This window comes from Pipistrellus hanaki (assembly GCF_964339955.1).
Source record: "Pipistrellus hanaki genome assembly, chromosome: 5".
NCBI lineage: Eukaryota > Metazoa > Chordata > Mammalia > Chiroptera > Vespertilionidae > Pipistrellus > Pipistrellus hanaki.
Genome location: NC_140507.1, coordinates 2,437,464 through 2,460,139, shown reverse-complemented (window position 1 = coordinate 2,460,139; position 22,676 = coordinate 2,437,464). Strand labels below are relative to the sequence as shown.

The 22,676-nt window shown below is 46.3% G+C and overlaps 2 protein-coding genes across 3 annotated transcripts in view; both read right to left on the bottom strand.

Annotated features, from left to right (window-relative positions):
- RSPH10B (radial spoke head 10 homolog B) overlaps positions 1-2,996 on the bottom strand; it is a 31,910-nt gene extending 28,914 nt beyond the window's left edge. The window contains exons 1-2 of the mRNA XM_084886157.1: positions 2,422-2,996; positions 2-294 (exon numbers count right to left, since the gene is read on the bottom strand). Of these exons, the coding sequence (XP_084742283.1) occupies positions 2-252 (251 nt within the window). The 5' untranslated portion in view covers positions 253-294; positions 2,422-2,996. The remainder of the gene's footprint in view (position 1; positions 295-2,421) is intronic.
- Positions 2,997-3,104: 108 nt separating this feature from the next.
- On the bottom strand, positions 3,105-22,624 carry PMS2 (PMS1 homolog 2, mismatch repair system component). 2 transcript variants are annotated; one of them, XM_084886155.1, is made up of 15 exons: positions 22,535-22,624; positions 20,262-20,401; positions 19,081-19,167; positions 18,809-18,911; positions 15,175-15,358; positions 14,885-15,052; positions 14,404-14,501; positions 13,336-13,435; positions 12,886-12,970; positions 10,799-10,954; positions 9,084-9,924; positions 7,619-7,786; positions 5,596-5,696; positions 5,250-5,419; positions 3,105-3,770 (listed from the first exon to the last, which is right to left on the bottom strand). In XM_084886155.1, exons 1-15 carry the CDS (start codon positions 22,555-22,557, stop codon positions 3,627-3,629), a joined length of 2,568 nt encoding a protein of 855 aa, XP_084742281.1. In that variant the 5' UTR covers positions 22,558-22,624; the 3' UTR covers positions 3,105-3,626. The 2 variants fall into 2 exon arrangements, with proteins under 2 accessions (XP_084742281.1, XP_084742282.1); XM_084886156.1 differs by having other exon boundaries at positions 20,262-20,396; positions 22,535-22,622.
- Between the last annotated feature and the right edge of the window lie 52 nt (positions 22,625-22,676).

Below are 22,676 nucleotides of genomic sequence, written 5' to 3'. Positions count from 1 at the left end.
CCTTTCGATGATGAGGTTGGTCAGAATGGGGTCTTCGTACTGAAACGTGTCTTCTGCCTGCTGATTATCATTTCGGGACCCCCTTTTGGATCCCGGTTCGATTTGTCCCAACAGTGGGGCGATGACTGGGGACACTACTTGTCGAGCAGAATTGCCGTCTTGCTTGGAAAGCTCTGGATTGTCGATGAGAGATGAGGGGGAGTGGGCAGCTTTATCCACCTTTTTGTCTGTTTTTCTCTTTTCTCTCACCATGGCCTTTATTTAAGTATCTGATTCCTTTGAGAGCTGTTGGAGCTTTACCTGGAAAGATAAAAATTATGTCTCTACAGACTTGAGGGTTTCACTCATAGCTGAAGTGTTAGCTTTATAACCCAATGCCATTACCGTTCTCCTAAAAGTGTGAAAAATTACAATAGGCATTACCAGTCTATAAAAATAATATAGCCTCAATGTTACGTTGGTTGTTCCTAGATATTTTTTAAATTGGAACCACTGTTGACAAATAGTGTCCCAGGAAGGGTAATCCTGTCCGTGAAAAATGGCTGCTTAACCTGAGGTCTAGCATGCTGCCAGCCCATGCTGTGAACGCCCGTCTCCTGCGGCCAAGTGCTCAGAGCCGATCCCGGCTCCCTGGTCCCCCTGCCCAGCTGTGTGTTCTTGAGGAAGTTACTTCATGTCCTTCTGCCCCAGATACCAAATAGGAATAATGGCACCTTGTTTCCTTATAAGAATTAAATAAATCGATGCAGGAAACATTTCCAAAGTACGGGAAAGGACACACAACCAGTGAAGGAGTGATGATCTCATGTCACTTTCCCGTGCTGGAACTTGCAGTCACTGGCCCCTTACTCCCTGTGCCAGCACTACCATTGGCTGAGCGAGCACCCTCTAAGCAAGCCAGAAACAGGGTATCAAGGTCGAGCTGAGGGGTACGACACCAAAGCCCTAGTGTCCGTGGCCCTCTAAAACCGGCCCCACCGAAAGCATCCCGGTCCTGGAGTACCAGGCACCATCCCTCCTAGTGTGCCCAGAGGGTACAGGGGGTGCCCCGCGCACTCTGCTGCCTGGAGGGGGTCCTCTGAACCTCCCCTGCCCCCACCTCTAGCACGTACAGTCCTGCTTCTTCTCTCCATTCAAAGCCTCCCCTCGCCCTAGCCGGACTGGCTCAGTGGATAGAGCACCAGCCTGCCAGCTGAAGGGTCTCGATTTGATTTCAGGTCAATCCCTGCAGGCTCAATGCCTGGCCCTGGTCCGGGGTGCAGATGGTGGGAGGTGGGGGCACCCAATCTATGTGTCTTCTCACATTGATGTACTTATCTGTCTCGCCTCCTCCTTCCCCTCTCTATAAACCAATAGAGAAATATCCTCAGGTGAGGAGTAACAACAGATGAATTACTCTTTTAAAAACAAATCACTCTCGCCGAAACCGGTTTGGCTCAGTGGATAGAGCGTCAGCCTGCGGACTGAAAGGTCCCAGGTTTGATTCCAGTCAAGGGCATGTACCTTGGTTGTGGGCACATCCCCAGTGGGAGTTGTGAAGAAGGCAGCAGATCGATGTTTCTCTCTCATGGATGTTTCTAGCTCTCTCTCTCTCTCTCCCTTTCTCTCTGTAAAAAAATCAATAATATATATATATATATATATATATATATATATATATATATATATATATATTTTTTTTTTTTTTTTTTTAAATCACTCTCTCAGTCTCCACCCAACCCCATTACTGTCTTCTCAGCTAAGCCAGCTGCTCACATCTGAACTCGGACAGGCTTTTCCTATACAGGCTTTCTGGTCCCACATCAGTGAAATCTGAACGACAGGCAAGTTCCTCTCTCCTGGCGTGATTCTCATTAATCTTTTCCTGTCCTCCCTGCCTAGACGCCGTGTTCTCGTAACTGTTTATTCTTTCCCGAGGCAGCATAAAAGGAGCGCGAGTTCCGAGCGGGGGTCCCTTAGCTGGCTGCCCTCCCCTGAGGCCCTCCTCGCCCACCACGCACCGGCTCGGGTCCGTTAGGCGGTTAAGCCCTCGCAGGGCCTGGGGCGCTGGGAGCTCTCGGGGGCGCTCCCTGGGCTCGGACACCAGGCCCACCAGGTGAGCACTGCTCACCGCGGCTCTGCGCGTCCAGCCCAGACCCGCCTCCAGGCAACAGCAAGCCCCGCCCCGCCCCGCCCTTAAAGGGGCCGAGCTTCCTAGAAGCACAAGTTCTCTGCCCTTTTCGCTCCAGGTCAGGTGGCAATCCGGAGCTGGATGCACCTGACCTGGGTTCTCCCACCTCTGTTAATTGCCCCATGACCTCTCTCACCCTTCCTCTTCCCCAAAACAGAATAATTAACTCAGGTGTTCGTTTTCCTTTGCGCTGTAAACAAATCACACAAACTTGCTTAGGGGCTTAAAGCAACACAAATTTATCATCTTACCTTTCTGTAAGTTAGGCGTCCAACTGGGCCGGTTCCTTCTGGCAGCTGCAGGGGAGAATCTGTTTTCTCACCTCCAGAGTCTGCCTTCCTGCATCTTCCAAGTCAGTGGCTGCCTCTCCCAGGCTCCCCATGTGTAAGTCATGGGATAGACTGGGCCCACCCAGCCAAGGCAAGTAGGTCCTCCACCTCTCAGCTCATTTCTGACTCACACCTACAAAACCCCACATTCCAGGGCCTGGGGTTAGGACATGGCATCTTTGAGGCCAGAAACCCCAATTTGCAGAGTTCTCAAAAACATTAAATAAGGCCCTGCAGACAGGCCACCAGCCTGAGCTTGGCACAGTAACTGGCAATAACTATTCCTTGGCTGTCCCATTACAGCAAGAATGAATTCTAAGGTTTGGAATGGAAGCCCTCTCTCCCAGGAGGCCGAGGTCTGGGCGGGGAGGGCGAGAGCAGGGGGGTGGCCTACTCTTGCCACTTGGGACTCCACAGACGGCATTTTTTAGCTGCATTTTGGCAGAGTTCAAATGGGATGAGATTCCATGAAAAACGATTTGATAAAACACAGGGATTCTTCCATCTCCATACCACTGAGAGCCAGTATCTTCAGTACCACTCTGAGCCAGTAACTGGGATATCTTGCAGCTCACACCCCAAGGAAACCACATCACAGCATTAGATTACGGACAACTCCAAAGCTTTATTTCCCCTTGCCTACAACAGCGCCGTGCCGCCCTGGCCTCGCAGGGGAAGATTTAAAAATCATGACCCAGCTCCTCTTGGTCTTTTCTCCCAGCCGGAGAGAACCCTCACTGAGTTTTCCAGATTACTCCTTTTTTAAAAAATTTTTATGTACATCAGGGTTGAGAACTGTGAGCCAAGAGGATCATAATTTTAAATATATGAAATTAAACCATTACTGACTTAATTATCATTAGGCTTAGCATTGAAAAAACATGCTCTTGCCTGTACACACACACAGAGGCGCGCACACACACACAGAGGCACACACACAGGTGCACATATACACACACGTAAATTCAGAACAAAAAACACTGCAGCAATACTCCACATGGTTCAAAAGGCTCTCAACATCATTTCTGAATGGCACAGCTACGTGCTGTTTTTTAAGTGGGCTAATTTTGAAACATAATGGCTAAACCCTGTCTTGCAAAACAGAAAAGTCCAGTGTTCAAACAAAGTCAGTTTTGGGAAAGGACGTCCAGGTTGGCGATGTGCCTCATGGTCGGCCTGCCGTGGGGACAGTTCCAGGGATGGTCCATCTCCCCCATGTGCGTGATGAGTTTCTTCATCTCACTCGTGTTAAGAGCAGTTCCGATCATCACCTGAATACAGACACAACAGTTTCAGGTGTTATCAGGTCTGTGTTAGAATAACAGCTCAGCTGAATTTTTCTCTAAACAAAGCTGGACAAGGTGACAACTCAAAAACAACTTTCCCTGAGAAGTCTTCCCCATCACTGCCTTCTAACATCTGTGCCCACCTTCCTGTGAAACCAGCCGTTCCCTGGCTCCGTCCCCTTTCCTCAAGGTGCCGCCACCTGCCCAGAAGCCAACCTCTGTGCCAGCCGCCCTCCCCTGTCATCGCGGCACTGCAGTGACCTCCTTACAACCTCCCTGCTCCTCCTCGCCTCACCCACCGGCCTCCACTCAGCCGCCAGGGATCCCTTTGAAAGAAGTCAGAGCTCCTGGCTCTTCACCTGAGTAACCGCGCAGGTGCATCGCCTGATCCGGCCCTCACTGCCTTCAGGCCTGCACTGCAAGCATAGTCCTTCCCTCCCCCCACTGCAGCCACACTGGCAGTGCCGGCCTCAGGACCTTGGTACTGGCTGTGCCCTCTACCGGGAGACTCTCCCCCAATGTCACTTCCCCGCTCCCTTCGGGCTTCTGCCCTATGCCCCTGCCTCCTCAGAGAGCCAGCTCTCCTCGTCTACCTGCCTTTCCTCCACAGCCCATCACTACCTGACAGATACCGGGAGGAGGGCCATGCCACTCAAAACAAACGACGGCCCTCAGAAACAAGGAGATGGAGAGAGATGACAAGCCTGAAACTGGCCCAGTCCTGGAGGCAGGATAGGGGGCAGCACTCCGCCGTGTTGGAGGGACACAGACAACAGACAAGTTAACAGAAACAAAGACAGCTGTCACTCAGGGCGCTGTACCCGAGTGCTGGGAAGGGGCCACTTCGGTGGATGCTCAGGGCCCTGGGACAGAGGGGGCCAGAGATGTGGCGAGGGGATGTGAGGCAGGGAACCCAGGCAGAGGGACGGGTCAGCACTCAGGGCTGCTGGCTGTCCTGGGCTTTCCTTGCGCCTGAGGGTGCAGGCTCTGGCCATCCTGCCCTCCAGCCCGTTTGCTGCTCTTGTCTGCAGACCAGTCACTGGGCCCCTTCCCGCCTCCAGCCTGCAGTGAGTTGATGTGCAAAGCTTCATGGCACCCTGAGGACTTGTGTGCAGGCAGGGCGGCTGCAGCTCTCTACCTACCAACGTTGTTAATATCCACAGGGTCCACAGACAAACAACATGAGTGATAGCTAACTGCGCTGGGATCAACGAACCTCTGAGAGAGAATACGCTCAATGGAAGTAGAGGAAAAGCAGTAATTGTGGGGCAGAGTCAGAGATAACGCAGACATGTGGAGATGGAGTGTCAGGCTGACAAGCGATGAGGCTCTATCTGTACAATGATCTGTGGCCATCACAGCCGCATGCACAATGCTGACTGCTCAGCAGCTGAGCTGAGAGCTTCTGAGGGGACTGGAGGGAGCAGACCCTCGGGGTCCGGGCCCATGTGCTCCTTTACTCACAGACTTCCGACAGGCCCTGGAGGCAAACATCTGCCTGACGCGGGAGGGCCGACACATAACCCCAGGGCTGTCGCTTAGCATGAAGATCAGCTCGTCGATGTCCTGGGGTCCAAAGGTCCAATTTTTACTAGTTGGCAAGGAAATCAATTTAGCCCTTTCGGTGACGGGAGCTAAAAGAATAAAATTTGCAGAAAAATTCCTTAGTTGAAAAATGTGTTTCGTTGGAGTGCTACCTGTCCTGGATATCTGACAGAGAGAGCAGCCATCCTCATTGCTTATAAAGCACCTCAGAGACTAGTCCCTGCTCTGAAAGGGCACCGTTCTAAGGTCTTCAGTAATAACTCACCACTTTCATCGATAACAAAATCAAAGCCATTCTTCCTGAAGATCTCCAGGTTTTCTATCAGGACAGCTTCGTTGACAGCAGTCAGGTTGAGAGTCTGAGGTCTGAAAAACCAGGAGAGTCAAACCATCTCCTCAAGTCAAACGTTCCGGTATAACGCATTAAAACAATCCTGTGCGTTCCTGAATCCATTTCAAAAAGCAAGGTGAATAGTAACACTTTATTGAGGTATGTGCCTTTCCTGTCACAAAACTTTGAGAATTTCCTTTTAATTTTTTTTAAGTTCATTTCAGAAGTTAAAGTATAAAAGTAAGTTGCTTTTCATGAATCTGCCATCCCACCTGTCTTTTTCTGAATCTCCTGAAATAAAATATAATGCTTTTTTTTTTAACGCTGTTTGTGTGTTTCCCCTCCTCGCATAAAGACAATCGGAGAAGCTGGGGGAGATCATCACAGGCGCTGGAAAAGGGAGGAACATTTGTTTTGTACCCGACGCCTTCCTCTGCCTGAGCTGTCTCTCTCCACCTACCATCGGGCGATGCAGCCGTCTCCTCCTGAGTTTACCGAGTCAGACGCCGGTCCAGGCAGGAGACGGAATGCACAGACCCGGTCCCTGCCCAGTGGAGTATAGTCCAGTGGGGAAGAAAGGCATCGACCAAACAGTCAAATAAATTACAACTACACTGGGAATCAGGAAGAAGAGACACCCAGTGCCCTAGGAGCATAAAGTGAGACTTGACCTGGAAAGAGAGGGGGTCAGGGAAGGATCCTCTAAGAAAACGTTATGAAGTAGCTTATTAAAGGTCCTTCCATTGCCATTTGCTTCTACTGAAAACAACACAATGCGTGCATCAAACAGGAACTGGAGCACTCCTGATGCTATCAGGAAAACCTATGCTTTCCCAGCTCAGTGACTGGTTGTATTTGAGTTTATTTTGCTATGCATTTTAATTTCTCAAGTGAAAATCCATGCCTCGTCTTCTAATTCTGCTTAAGAAAGACTTCTAGCCCAGCCAGAGTGGCTCAGTGGTTGAGCACTGACCCACGTACCAGGAGATCACGGTTTGATTCCTGGGCAGGGCACATGCCTGAGTTGCAGGCTCGATCCTCAGTGAAGGGCCTGCAGGAGGCAGCTGATTAATGATTCTCATCATAGATGTTCTATCCCTCTCTCCCTCTCCTTTCTTCTCTCATAAATCAATAAACATTTTTAAAAAAAGGCAAATACTTCTGGTTTACATGGTATACCATCACACCACCTATGGTCAGTTGCCAACATTCAATCTGGCAAAGGACAGGAAAATGCAGAATCTGCGGTGACTACCTAGCCATTGGAACTGTCTGCAGCAGCTGAGGACTGGCACACAGACAATGCTGCCCGAACACACACATTCCACGTGCTATAAACAGCTGTACTACACACTAAAAACTGCCTTTCACCAGAGGGTTTTCTGGCCAACCAATGACGGACATTTTCCGATGGTTAAAATGTTGGATACTTATAAGAACACAACTGTGTAACCTTGAGCAAGTTACTGAACCTCTCTATGTGCCTCAGTTTTCTCATCAGTGAAATGTTAATATGATAGTAACAGTGACTACTTCATAGTTTGTGAGAATTAAGTGAATTAATACACGTAAATTGCTTCAATAGTGCCTGGCATATAATAAGCACTCGGTAACTGCCAGGTATGACTATTATTATGTAAAAAGTATAAAAACATGCCCTAGCTGGTTTGGCTCAGTAGACAGAGCGTAGGCCTGCGGACTAAAAGGCCCCAGGTTCGTTCCAGTCAAGGGCACATGCTTGGGCTGTGGGCACGATCCCCAGTAGGGAGTGTGCAGGAGGTGGCTGATCGATGTTTCTAACTCTATCCCTCTCCCTTCCTCTCTGTAAAAATCAATAAAATATATATTTTTTAAAAAGTATAAAAATCTTCTGTAGGGCTGCTCATGGCAAATCTATGTGTAAATACATAGGCACACATGTAAGCTATGAGATCTTACATGTGAGAGGGGCACCTGCCTGATGAGCCGCTGGCCCTGCAGCGCCGTGTGCTGCTGGAGCATCTCGAAGTTGTACTTCTCGTCCGTGGCGTGCTGGTCCACGATGAAGAGGTCCGCATCCAGCTTGGTGATTATAAACCCCAAGTTGAACTGACCGATGACTTCCATCTCGGCAAACATGGTCTTACTGCACGGAGAAAGGGCTAATTGTGAGACAGTTTAAAAGGCTACTTTTCGGATAAAAAAAAATCAAGAACCACAATAACAGCTGATCAGAAAGTGCTTGCTGAATTAATGAAAATCTCTGTTTTTAAAGTCGCAGTTAACTTCACTTTTCGAGGGCTGACAGATTGCATTTAAAACAAAAAGAATTTATATTATAAATTAGGCAAAGCCTAGGTGGTCCACATGGAAAGTGCTACAAAAGTTCAGTGTCATTACACAGCCGCAGTGTGTGCAGTCAACTGCAAGGCAAAGTTTAAAAAGGCAAAAGTTAAGAATTTCAGAATTCAACATTTTAACAAATCACGATGTTGTTCATGATTACTGACAGAAAAAGGGGGCAGTGTTTTCTATTATCTGTATTATTAATCTTTTTCTTTAAATTGACTCCTTTTCCTTAACCTTATCCTGAGTATCTTCTGAATACCACAGGTTTGACAATGTGTTCTACTTTTCCCTAATACACGTTGAAACGGAAAACAGCAACATCCACCAAAGTGCCATGAATTCCTTACAGGGGGAAAAGTCGCTGTGAGCTGAAAAGCTTGAGGAAGAGGAAGGAAATCAGGATCAAGGCATCCGCTGACTTGGACTGGCAGACAGGGCATGCATGCTAAGGACATCCCATGGGAAAGTTCTCGCACGGTTTGGGCAGCAGAAAGAGTTCTTTATAGCAAATGTATCTGGTGGATGTGCGAGGCAGTGAGAAGTTGGTGAATGCAGAAAGCCTTGCCAGGGATGCACTGGTACAGATAATGGCCGCTTTGTGGAATCAAACTGGCTCCAAATTTAGAATCTTCTAGAGCACATGTGTCAAACACAAGGCCCGCGGGCCAAATCCAGCCCGCCAGGCCTTGCAATGTGGCCTGCACCACGCTGTCATCACTGCACTCCGCTGTCAGTTTATGACATTGTCAGTTTATGACTGTTCAGTAAACCATTCGGCCCGCGATTTAGGCTGGATTTTAGATTTTGGCCCCTTCTCTGATTGAGTTCGACACCCCTATTCTAGAGGGAGGGAGAAAGGGAGGAAAATGGGACAAGTCTGACGTTCTGAGATACAAGTCTGTGGTGCACGAAGACCCCAGGGAGGACCCCCCTGACAGGCAGCAGGAGCCTGAGGACCAGCGCCCGTGCCAAGGCAGAGCCACACCCAGGCCTGACCCAGAAGAGACGCCATCACAGCACAGGGAGCCAAAGCTGCCTCTGGGAGGCCCGGCCTCTGGCTCACGCACTCACCAATGAGCAGAGCTGGTCTTTACCTTATCTCCTTCCTCAGCTCTTCTTCTGCCGCTTGGTTTTCTCCAGGACAGATCTTGGCCCGGAACCTCCTGTAGTTCTGCTCGCCCCTGCGCTGCTCTTGGTGACATAACCGCCTTACGCGTGCACTTAGAGAACGCAGGGAGAAGTCCAGGGGCACGATCTTCTTGTCAATTTTAACGGCGACGTCAACCTGAGACGCCGGCACATTCTGCGTGTTAACCGGCTTCTGAGGGGCGTCAGAACCGAAAGGAATGCCTTCTTTTTTAAAACGCTTAGTGTTTGAGAGGTTAGTTGGCTGAGGCCATGTTCTAAATTTACATCCACTGTCTTCTTGTTCTAAATGGCACTCCACGTCTGAAGAATGATGCCCAGTTTCAGGCAACTTCTCGCACGACTCCATCTTTTCTTGGGAAGACCCGTCTTCCGGGGAGCTGGCTGCTGGGTCACTGCTGGAGTGACTGCCCATGTCCGGGGTGCTGAACCCCTCCTCTGAGCCTGCGGAGGTGCTGCCATGCCCGGAGTCCCCCTCCGCCTCCACTCTGTCCTCGCCTGGACTCATCCGCCCTCCTGGAGGGCCGGACCAGCCTGCGCCTGAGCGGGGCGTCTGGGGGCAGAGGGCGTCTGAGGGCCTGGAAGATGGCACGCCTCTCTTCTGCCTGGGAGAAACCTGCCTGCTCTGAGGGCTGCTCCCTGCCGAGTGACGCAGAGAAAAGGCCTCCCGCAGCCTGGAAATGGTCACCGCCCTTCTCTCTTCCCCGCGCGTCGCTAGCGAAGGGGGACTCCCCTGCGTCTCTGGCACAGACTTTTCCGTCTCTGCCCAGCGCGGTTTCAGGAGGTGACCTGGGCAGAGAGGAACAGGAGAGTGTCAGGAACAAGAGGAACAGCGCCGCAAAAGAGGAGATCAAATTGAGAAAGCATGAAAACTTCGACATTAACCATAAAGAGACAAATGAGAACCTCTAATGATGCGCCGGTCTGCTCACCAGAGCGGGCAGAATGAAAACAAGCAGCATTCACGAGACAGGATGGAATGGGGTGCTCCCACAGGGCTGGTGGCAGTGAGGCAGACACACTGCGGTGTGAAGGCCGCTGGGAGTGCCCCCTACACCGGAACATGTGCTTGCCTGGGACCCAGCCCGCCTCTCCCGTCAGAAACGCTTGCCATACTGACAAAGCCATGGACGAGGGTGCTCACCACAGCTTTGTTCATTATGGCCCCAAACTGCAAACTACCCAACTGTGAGGGCTTCCAAAACCTCCCTCCTCCCTCAAAGAAATGAGAAAATGGGCAAAAACTGTCCAAATCAACTTTCTCAGAACTCTGAAAATGAAAAGGCTTTCATAGCATTCAGCTGAGTTCCAGGGAGAACACGCCCCTCCCTGTGCACAAATGTGCACTAATGGTGACTCACGTTCTTTCTTTCTATTTTAGAGAGAAATATCAATGCGTTGCTCTACACATTCATGCATTCACTGGTTGCCTCCCTTTATGTGCCCTGACAAGGGATCAAACTCGCAACCTTGGCATATGGGGACAACACTCCAACCAATGGAGCTAAGTGGCCAGGTGCTCCTATTCCTTTTAAACAGCTTACTTTCTAGTGAGACACATCTTTTCTATCTAGAAGAGATTTTATTTCCCGTCAAAACAAACTAAGGAAAGTATCACAACAGCTATGTTTTAGAAGCTGCTGATATACTTGCAGTCTTTTACCTTCAATATCCAGCAGTGGCTGCTGACTGACGTTCAGTTTGCTGACATCACTATCGAACATTCCTATCAAAGATGTCTTTAAAACTGCCAACAGAAGCTTCTCTTCTTGTAGGAAAATTTGCCTTTTATCTGGAGTAACATTGATATCCACACTTCCTAAGGCAAAAAAAGAAAAGATACTATGTTTAAATTCACCTATGAAAACAGCAATTCCCCTACCTACTATTTTATTCACTTGTACTGAGCAAATGTACTATTAAAGACATTACAGTGTCCAAATTATTATTCATAAACTATAAAATCAGGTCCTTCAAATAAACAAGGAAAAGATGATCAATTTTGTAAATAGAAAAAATATGCAAAGATTTAAATGAGTAAATTGCAGAAAAAAAAGAATAAATAAGCACATGAAAATCTTATACAATAAAAGCCTAATATGCTAAGCGTCCAGGTGGCCATTCAACCAATCAAAGCATAATATGCTAATGATATGCTAAAGCCATTCAACTGCTCTCTATGACGTGTACTGACCACTAGGGGGCAGACGCTCCAACCAATAGGTTAGCTTGCTGCTGGGGTCCAGCCAATTGGGACTGAGCAAGATGGGCCAGACACACCCAGGAGCCCTCCCACATTCTCTCCCCAGCTGGCCAACCTCCCACATCCCTCTCCAGCCCCAGTTGTGCACCCGTGGGGGTCCCTACGCCTGGCCTGCGCCCTCTCACAATCTGGGACCCCTTGAGGGATGTTGGAGAGCGGTTTCAGCCCAATGGCGGAACAACCAGGGAGCGCTGCTCAGCCAGAAGCCAGGCTCATGGCTGGTGTGTGCAGTGGTGGCAGTGGGAGCTTCTCCTGCCTCCACAGCAGTGCTCCGGATATCTGACTGACAGCTTAGGCCCACTCCCCATCACTGCCACTGTCCTCGCCAGCTGTGAGCCCAGCCTCTGGGAGCCCTCAGGGGAGCAGGCCTAAGCCATCAGTAGGACATCCCCCAGGGGCTCCCTGACTGTGAGAGAGTGCAGGCCTGGCCAAGGGATCCTCCCCTCCCCGAATGCATGAATTTCATGCACCAGGCCTCCAGTGTATAGTAAAACTGCAAACTAAAGGAAGACGTCACTTTATCACCTACAGAATTTGGTTAAAAAGGATACCTAATACATTGTTGGTAGGTGTGTAAATTGGCACACCACAATCATTTCCACTAGTGCATTCATTCTAATTCTAGGAATTTATCTGAAGGGAGTATCAAATATATAGATAATGATTTAATTATAAGGACAGCATTTAAATTTCCAAAGCCTGAACAAAAAAAGTTTAAAATGAACACATATACCCATACACTGGAATATAATAAATGTAGCTATTAAAATCATGTTTCTGAATAATTTTTAATGACATAGTGAAGAAAATGTTTATATCCAAGGACAAAGTGTACTATACAAAATTTCCCAAAATTCTTTTCTCACCTCAAAATATATGGATAGATATAGAGGTCATTACAACTTTTTAAGGTGTGCACATATGTATTTTCTAAGTACTTAGAAAAAATACTGGATAGCAATAAACCAGAATTTTAAAAATCATAAGAAAATATGAAATAATTTTCTAATCAGGGAGAACATTCTTCCTTGGTTAACATGAAAAAGGCACATTTTTCTAAAAATACAATTAATACAGTTTCAAGTAGAAAGCAGAAAAATCTGTATTAAGAATGTAACAAATAAAAGTCTGTGAAATAAAATTGAAAGCCTATAAAAAAAATTTTTTTTTTAAATGGCCCTAGCCTATTTGGCTCAGTGGATAGAGCATCCGCCTGCGAGTGAAGGGTCCCAGGTTTGATTCTGGTCAAGGGCATATGCCTGGGTTGCAGGCTCCACTCCCATCCCCAATTCTCTCTCATCATTGATGTTTCTACTCTCTCTCCTTCTCCTTTCCTCTCTGAAATCTATAAAAATATATTTTTAAAAATACATGGCCATTAATTCTTACTATAAAAGTATGTTTCCAATCATATCAGAGCTTTATACTTTCATTGTATTATTTTAAGAGTAAGTCACCGATTTTACTGAAATGTCAGTGGAACTTACCTGAATCAACAGCAATATTAAGAACAACAAATGGGTACTGATGTCGGTTATACATGTGATAAACCTCATTCACAAGTCTGGAAACCTACAAACAAAGCAAAGATTAGAAAAAAGTAAGTGTTCCCTATCCCCTGGGTAATAATAACATGCTATTCTAACCCACCATAAAAGGATACATTTTTAATAGCTTTCGTGAGGTATAACTGGCCTGCAGTAAGTTACACGTATTTAAAGTACACAATCAAGACAATGAATACATCCATCACCCAAAAAAAAGATTCCTTGTGCCCCTCCATCACAGACCCCTAAGAATCTTTTTCCGATCTAAAGATGCTCTTGAAAAAAATGCCAAACATTGCAGGTGTGGTTTACTCATAAAACACATTCACATGGACATAGAAATGTATTTGTACCAGTTAAAAAAAACTTGCACAAAAAAAAAATTTATACCTTTGCTGGGTCACATGGCCGCCAATTGACAAAAAAGAATTGTCTGTCCGTTGAGCTCCGTCCAACACCATGAGTACAGTGAGAGATGAAACCCGAGATACTGCTCAGTGTGAACAAGGGCAGGAGTCCAGAGTGAAAAGGATTAGAAACACGTAGGATATGGCACATTCTTTAAGTAGAAAAGTATTAAAAACATAACACCTGGTGCCTGCAACAAAGTGCTAACATTTCAGTTAATGTGCACCTGTCTTCCATTCCAGTGGGTTAGAAGGACAGGGACCTTCTGGAAGGCTCTCTAGGAGAGCAAATCCACCACGGGTTCAAAACGATTTGCTCCAGCTCTCCTCTCACCTTCCCTAGCAGACCCCGGGCCTCCACACAAGGAGTGGGCCTCACTGCAAACTCACATTCCAGAACCTTCGTGCGGTCTCCACCAACTATCCAGGGAATCCGACTATTTGTCACCAGGATCTCTGCCCATATTGCCTGGCCTTTTAAAATCTGCTCTGTTAGCAAACACGTATCTTCTGAGGTGCTGGTAAGGTGCTTATTCCACCTGAGATTAACCTCAGGAATACTTGCATTTCCGTAAGAATGCCTTAACGTAAATTAATCCCGTCTTTAATTCCAGGCAAAGGCCAAAGGCAAGTGGAGGCCCCACAGGCCCAGTCCGGCTTATGGAAAATGTCTATTGTTCTTACATTGAAAGTAATGATGCTGGACTGGACGTTGGGTAAGACATGAATTAAAGGAAACACAGCCTCCACTGCTCTGTGCTGGATCCCAAGAAAGTACAACATTATACACAAAATAATTTTTTTTAATTTTTCTAATTGTTCACTTTGCTACAAAGACTAATTCAAGAGGAAACCCCTAAAGCACACCAGTTACGCAGAATATTGTTAATACCCAGAATTAAGTAACTGACTCCTTCATCTACATCTCTTTCTCAGCAGTAATACTGCTTACAGGTTTATAATGGACAAAAGAGACTAAAAGCTTTAAAAGCACTATCTTTAAAAAGAAAAAAATAATTGACTGTCATTTTCCTGGAGGCAAGCCACTCACCGAAACTGATTTTGCAGAGAATCTGAGCAGCTGAGCCCGAACTCTTCGCAGACGCCGTCACTAGGGGGCAGCTGAGCGAAAGGAATGAGGCTCTGCAACTGCAAGAAAGCGGGCCTCAGTGATTTCCGGGCAGACAGAGGGGCCTGACTGCAGAAAGAAGACAGGAGGGTCCTGGTGCTTTCTTTCCTAGCCAGCTAGCCACCGTCAGAGCAAGAAGAATTTCGTCAGCTGCTTTCTGCACTAAATTTTCATTTTTCTCTAGAAAAATGAAACTTAGCTCCTGCTTATACATAATCAACATACTGCCCATAATACTTGATATATTTTCAGGCAGAGAGTAAAAGTATTAAATTTATTCTCCACAAGAGTGAAATAAAAACTCTCAGAATTTAACATTAATATCAGTTCTCGGATTTTATTCTCCATTCTGTCGTAAAGGATAATAGAAACCTGCCTTAATCGCTAGAGCAGTAAGATATACCTGTTTCTGCCCAAACACAGATCCAATATTGTCCCTTATGCTGGCGCTTCCGCTTGTGCCCACCACAGGCTGTCGTTTTCCTTGTCCCACCTGATTGGTGCAACTTATTCGGATGCCCGAGGAAATGATACAGTACGCATGGAGGACATGGACCATCTTGGCAAATTCCTGTTTAAAAAGCACAGGCATACAACTCAGTAAGAGAACAAATAGAATGAAGCATTGTAGCAGATTCTGCTGTGGGTGTTCCTAACAGTCTCAACGCTTCTGGGGTCCCGAACTGACCGCACCTTTTTAATATTCCTTTGAAACTCCTTATGGCGCACAGGCAGTGTGTAAAACAGCTGCTGGACACTGACTGTCGTCCCTCTGGGCCGTGGATATGGGGATTTCTGGGTAATTTTCCCATTGTGATCAAACACTAGTCGAGTCCCAACCTTCGCAGACGAGTGGCAGGTGGAAATGGTGACGTCACTGGAAGAGAATGCCAGGTGAGGCCTGGTCAGTCAGAGACTCCCTGGTATTGGACATCAGGACATCACACACTAACTTTCTCACTTCTCTTCTCTCAAGACTCTAAGAGATGATGAACCGTCTGCTATAATCAAGAGAGTTCAAATGGGTGAGGAATCATCATAAATCTAAGGCATGACAGACAGTTCTGAAAATGCTTTTTATTGATTTTTGGTAAAAATATGTTTTTATTGATTTCAAAGAGAGAAAGGGAGAGGGAAAAAGAGATAGAAACTGTGATGAAGGAATTATTGATCAGCTGCCTGCTACATATCCCTACTGGGGATTGAGCCTGCAACCAGGTCATGAGTCCTGACCATAATCAAATCATGACCTCCTGGTTCATAGGTTGACACTAAACCACTAAACCACACCAGCCAGCTATAAATGCTTTGCTTTATTAAGAACTTGACATTTTTTACTTTTTTTTGTTAAACTGCAAAAGCGTAAAAGATCTCAGAACCTATATATTCACAAATAAAAATTTCTTTCTGATTTGTTACTAGTGTTCTAACAAAAATTTTAAAAGGATCCAAAAAATATTATAGTTCAAAAATTGAAATTAAAACCAATAGCATCTATAATTTATTATCTCTGTTATTTTAAAATTGAGAAGTTAGCCCTAGCTGGTTTGGCTCAGTGGCTAGAACATTGGCCTGTGGACAGAGGGGTCCCGGGTTCGATTCTGCTCAAGGGAACATACTTGGGTTGCGGACTCAATCCCCAATAGCGGGCATGCAAGAGGCAGCCAATCAACAGACTCTCTCATTGATGTTTCTCTCTCTCTCTCCCTCTCCTTTCCTCTCTGAAATCAATTAAAAAAAATATTTTTTTTTACAAATTGAGAAGTCACTGCTTGACTAAGGGTAACAATTTTTTACAGTGCTATTTGCTTCATTTCATTCATTCATTGCTTACATTTCAGAGGCATTATCACTCAGATTGATAGTAAGATAAAATAGAATGCAGAAGTGAAAAGTTGAGACACTCAGACGAAGAGGTGTAAATAATAATGATTCTAATTATGCTTTTTAATTTTCAGAAAGGTTGTTATTAATTTTTAATTTTTTTTATTCCCCCATTACCTCCCCATCCCCCCTACTCATACCCTTACTCCCCTGTTGTCTGTATCCACTGGTTAGGCTTATATGCATGCATACAAGGCCTTTGTTCTCACCCCCTTCCCCCCACCCTCCCCTACCTGCCCTCTGAGGTTTGATGGTCTGATCGATGTTTCTCTATCTCTGGAACTGTTTTTGTTCATCAGTTTATGTTGTTCATTACATCCCATAAATGAGTGAGATATTGTGATATTTATCTTTCTCTGACTGGCTTATTTCACTTAGCATAATGCTCTTCAGTTTCATCCATGTTGTTGCAAACGGTAGGAATTCCTTCTTTTTCAGAAAGACTTTTTACAAAGAGTCAAGTTAGAGAATCCAAGATGGCTGCTCGGGTAGACACCTAGCCGCAGCCGCACGCAACAATTTCAATAAAATACAACTAAAATATAAAATGGACATTACCCAGAACTACAGGAAAGTCAACTGACTGGAAATTCTACAACGAGAAGCAAGGAGAAAACCAGAAGGAAGCACGGAGGAGCTGTAAAAGCCCAAGGTACGGAGACACGCGGCGCGCGCGGAGAGGACGTAGCCGGAGAGGAGGGAGGCCGAGTGCCTGGCTGGCGTTCCCTAGCGGGAAGGAGATAAACACTCGGACTGTGCTGGGCCCCCAACTGCTCTGAACCCCCGTTCTAGGCCAGACCCCGGGGACCCAGGCTCATCCAGAGGGAGCTGGGCCGTAAGGCGGTACTCGGGGAAGCAGCGAAAGGAGGTCCCGGAGGCGCACACACAGCGCGCAGAGAAGGGCCGGCCGGCTGTGCCGTAGGGCTGCCCTGGCGGGAAGGAGACAGGCTCCAGACTGCTCTGAACGCCACCTCCAACTCCACTTCCAACTGAACTGAACCCCAGTTTCGGGCCCATTGCGGGAGAGCTTACACTGTTTGGTAGCAGGCGAAAATCGAGGGCACCTTTCTCTCAGAGGCGCTTGCAACAAGTACTGAAGGACCCTGAGTCTCAGGAGTCGCATAGGGCGGGGCTGACGGAAGCCAAGGCTGTAGGCTCCACCCTCAAACTCCGCCCCATCAGAAAAGCTGCCTGCGAAAATGCCTAAACCAAATAGATCACAAACGAAAGAAATGGAGGACAAAAAGCGACTGGATATAGAGTTCAAAACCACACTTATAGGGTTTTTCAAGAGACTCCTAGAAAAGGCCGATAAAATAAATGAGACCTATGAGGATATGAAAAGGGATCAACAAGAAATGCTAAGGGATCAACAAGAAATAAAGAATACATTGTCTGAAATAAAAAATATTCTACAGAGTCCTAAAAACAGAATAGAAGATCGCAAGAATCAAGTCAAAGATTTGGAACATAAAGAGCCAGAAGACACTCCTCTGCAGAAGCTAGAAGGCAAGAGAATCCAGAAAATTGAAGATAATGTAAGAAACCTCTGGGACAACTTCAAACGATCCAACATCAGAATCATGGGGGTCCCAGAAGATGAGAGAGAGCAAGATATCGAAAACATACTGAAAGAAATAGTGACAGAAAACTTCCCCCACCTGGGGAAAGAATTGGACTTACAAGTCCAGGAAGCACACAGAACTCCAAATAAGAGGAATCCAAAGAGGACCACACCAAGACAAATCATAATTAAGATTCCAAGAGCAAAGGACAAAGAGAGAATATTAAAAGCAGCAAGAGCTAAGCAGGTGGTTACCTATAAAGGAGCACCTATACGATTGTCAGCTGATTTCTCAACAGAAACCATGCAGGCCAGATGGGAATGGCAAGAAATATTCAAGGTGATGAATAGCAAGAACCTACAGCCAAAAATAATCTACCCAGCAAAGCTATCACTCAGAATCGAAGGCCAGATAAAGAGCTTCACTAATAAAAAAAAGCTAAAGGAGTTCATCACCACCAAACCAGAATTATATGAATTGCTGAAGGGGGTTCTTTCAGAAGAGAAAGTAAATAAAGATAAAAATTATGAACAACAAATACGTAACTATCAACAAGTGAATCTAAAAACCAAGGAAATTAAAAAAACAAATCTGATAAACAATATTAACTGTTGAATATAATATTGTAGAATCAGAGGTATGGAAGGGGAGTGAACTGATGATTCTTGGGGAAAAGGGGAGAGGGGAATGTGGGAAGAGACTGAACATATAAACTGTGCACCTATGGATGAGGACAATGGGGAGTGGGGAAAGGGCAGAGGGTGGGGTGGGAAGGGGGGGGGGGGAAAGGAACACTTGTAATAATATGAACAATAAAAATTTATTAAAAAAAAAAAAAAAAAAAAAGAGTCAAGTTAGTAATAAAAATATTGCATCACCTCAGTGCACAAAGTGAGCTCAGAGCTTCCCCCCGAAAGCCGAAAGTTTCAACCTGAGTTAGGTCAGCAAACTCTTGAATCTTAGAAGTGTGATGTTTCAGAGCTGGAAGAGAGGTGCACAGTGTGGCTCAGGATATCTGAAGGGGTATAGCATGAACATACACAACGCCTACCAAAGTATCTGGCTTTGAAAAACTGCTTTAGTGTTTACTCAAAATTTTGAAATATTTTGCCCACATATTTTAAAATAGGGTTAGAAAAATTCAACTTACTTAAGCCTTCAAAGTTTTCTTCTTCTACCCCACATCCATTGTCTGAAACTTCAATGAGATCCACCCCATAGTCTTTAAGCCTTAGATCTAAGAATAAAATATTTATTTTTCAAAGAACTGATCCATGTAAAAGTCTTATATTGACAGTATTTGTAACATACACAGGCAAATTTGAGTCATAATTGCACTTATTTAAATATACTATGTAATTTTATTTTTTCAAGTCCTTCTTTGCTATTTACTAATATAATAAAATAGGTGTTCTTTTCTCTCTCTCTTTAAAAAGAATAATTTTAACATACTCATTAAAGAAAATAGGCTTTGGCCCTATCTGGTTTGGCTCAGTGGATAGAGCATGGGCCTACAGACTGAGAGGTCCTGGGTTTGATTCCAGTCAAAGGCACATGCCTGGGTTGCAGGCTCGATCCCCAATGTGGGACATGCAGAAGGCAGCCGATCAATGATTCTCTCTCATCACTGATGTTTCTATATCTCTCTCCCTCTCCCTTCCTCTCTAAAATCAATATTAAAAAAAAAAAAGAAAGAAAGAAAACCAGCTTTGGAATCAGACTTCCTGGGGTCATATTTTACTAGCTTTATAACCTCAAAAAAAAAAAACAACAAAAAACAACAAGTAAATTCCTGTGCCTTAACTTCCTCCTCTGTACAATAAAGATAATAGTTACAGCCCTAACCTGTTTGGCTCAGTGGATAGAGCGTTGGCCTGCGGACTCAAGGGTCCCAGGTTCGATTCCAGTCAAGGGCATGTACCTTGGTTGTGAGCACATCCCCAGTAGGGGATGTGCAGGAGGCAGCTGATCAATGTTTCTCTCTCATCGATGTTTCTAACTCTCTATCCTTCTCCCTTCCTCTCTGTAAAAAAATCAATAAAATATATATATTTTAAAAGATAATAGTTACAACAGTAATAATTCCTATCTTGTAAAATTATTCTGCAGATTAAATAACATATCCCATCCATAGTTCTTAACACAATGTCTGTCTAGCACATAACAAGAACACAATAAAAGTTAACTGCTATTATTATTACTACCTAGCACATAGTAATTTACTTTATAAACTAAAGAATATAATTGAGTGTCTTATGTCAGTAACAAATGTTCCATGAATAATACAGCATAAACTGGCTATTTCTTGTGGCTTAAGTCTCCCAAACTTACCAATATTAGTGGCACCAGCATCCACACTATTTTCTACCAACTCCTTCACAGCAGAACTCAGACTCAGGACCACTTGCCCAGAACAAATCTGATGGACTGACCTCCGGTCGATAGGTTTGATGACCTTAGCACGTTCTGTACTAAAGAAACCAGTTACAAGAAACAAGGCAAGTATGCATTTATGTCTTTTTCATCCCGGTTTCAAGGGTGGGAAGTGATTCCACTCTGTTAATAGTTAACGGGGCTAACGTGTTCATTTGTTATACAAACATATGCATTTATTACATTCATAAATATTAAATGTTGTTCTAGCCCTATCCCGTTTGGCTCAGTGGATAGAGCGTCGGCCTGCAGACTCAAGGGTCCCAAGTTCGGTTCCAGTCAAGGGCATGTATCTTGGTTGCGGGCACATCCCCCAATAGGAGGTATGCAGGAGGCATCTGATCAGATGTTTCCCTCTCATCGATGTTTCTAGCTCTCTATCCCTCTCTCCCTTCCTCTCTGTAAAAAAAAAAAAATCAATAAAATATATATTAAAAAAATGTTGTTCTACAATTCTTAAATATTTGTCAAAAAATCTTCCGAGTAGATACTACAAATGCAATAGATATTTAAAAATCTAATGATCCTGGGATCTACATGGAAGAGACACATGTGCCCCTCAACCTATGGGTCAACAGTTTCTTGCAAGGATGGGATCTTCTTTCTTGAGAAAGCAACACTTCTCACACAATTTGCAAAACCAAGAGTATGAAGGGAAATACACAGTGCTTATGTCCAAACCAAAGCCTGCTGGAGCCTGGGTGCCGGCTGCAAAACTGTTCCCAGGGCGGCCTTTGAACCCCTCCTCCGAGTCCAGGCTGCCAGCTGCTGCCTTCAAGGCCCTCAAAGTTCTGGCTCTCCCTGTTTTATTTTTTGTTTTTATCCTCACCGGAGGATATTTTTCCATTGATTTCTCAAGAGAGTGTTATGGAGAAGGAGAGAGCAACAGGGAAACGTCAAAGTGAGAGACACATCGATCGGTTGCCTCCTGCATGCCTGGAGAGCCTGCAACCGAGGTACATGAATGCAGGCTGACATTCCATCCACTGAGCCAAACCAGTGGATGGCTGGACCTGCTTTAAGAATTTTCCAACCCTGTTTGTCTCCACTTCCTCCCTACTCCAACCCATCCTCCATGGGGGATGAGTGTGGCTCTTCCACAAAATACCACGGCCTGGTGCTTTAGAAAGCACCAGGCGGGTCAAGTCATTTTTCTGCTGAAAACCACGTAGCAGAGTTCCCCTCTGTCTGCTGTGTGAAGGTTCACAGAATCATAACTGAACCCGGTCTCCTTCACTTGCTCCTTCTTTCCGTCCTTCCTTTGACATGTCCCCTACATGGTGCTCGCTGCTCCTGGTCTATTAGCTTTGGGTCTAGCCCAGTGGTCGGCAAACTCATTTGTCAACAGAGCCAAATATCAACAGCACGATTGAAATTTCTTTGAAGAGCCACATTTTTTAAACTTAAATTCCTTCTAACAACACTTCTTCAAAATAGACTCGCCCAGGCCATGGTATTTTGTGGAAGAGCCACACTCAAGGGGCCAAAGCGCCGCATGTGGCTCGCGAGCCGCAGTTTGCCGACCAGGGGTCTAGACGACTCCCGTCCCCTCCCCTTCTCCCGCCCGGCAAACCCCTGCTCATCCCAAGACCGCGTTCCGTATGTTCGTGAAGCAAACGGGGCGATGACGGGTGTCGTGGGGCACAGGAGCCCTAGGCCTCGGGTCCATTTCTGGCGTTTGCTTTGAGGGGCGGGGGACAAAACACTTAAACGCGGCGAACTTGGGCTCAGGATTCTGACATCGAATGCAGAGAACGCGCCGAAGACTCGCCACCCCGAATGCAGCGCAGCTCGCCATCCAGTGACCCTGACAGAGGTTCTGCATTTTTTAAACGGCGGCCATGCAAATGAGCATATCCCTAGAAGCCGCCTCCAAATAACTTCAATTATTTCCCAAAAAAAAGAGAGACACCTTCAGTACACTGGGCCCTCAGGCCGGACTTCAGTCCACGGACGTGAGGCGGCGTCTGGGCTCAGCCCGCCTGGGCGCGGGCCGCTCTCCCGCCGCCCCGAGCTCCCGAGGGGGCAGCGGTCGGGGGAGCGCTGAGGAGCCCTCTCGGGCCTGCTAGCCTGCAGGGCCCCCAAACGCCCTGGTCCGGTCTCCCTCCTTTGCGGGAACGCCGTGCGCCTTCCAAAGGGCGACGGCGAGGGAGGCAGCGAGCGCCGCTCACCTCAGCCCTTCCGCGCGTTCCATGGATGCGGAGCCTGACGCACTCTCCGAATCGCGACAGTTCCTCCCGCCGCTCCCACGGGTGCCCCTCCCCCGAGCCGCCCATTGGCTGCTTCTGAAACTGTGCCCCACCCCTTCCGGGT

What these genes read in the sequence shown, in the direction of transcription:
- PMS2 (XM_084886155.1), bottom strand. Translation starts at nt 22,557, where the DNA reads ATGGAACGCGCGGAAGGGCTGAG. An exon ending in TTCAAAGGAATATTAAAAAG is followed by an intron (nt 15,053 to 15,174) that starts GTGCGGTCAGTT and finishes CTTTTTAAACAG; the next exon opens with GAATTTGCCAAGATGGTCCA. An exon ending in CAGGGCCAGCGGCTCATCAG is followed by an intron (nt 5,697 to 7,618) that starts GCAGGTGCCCCT and finishes CTGGTTTTTCAG; the next exon opens with ACCTCAGACTCTCAACCTGA.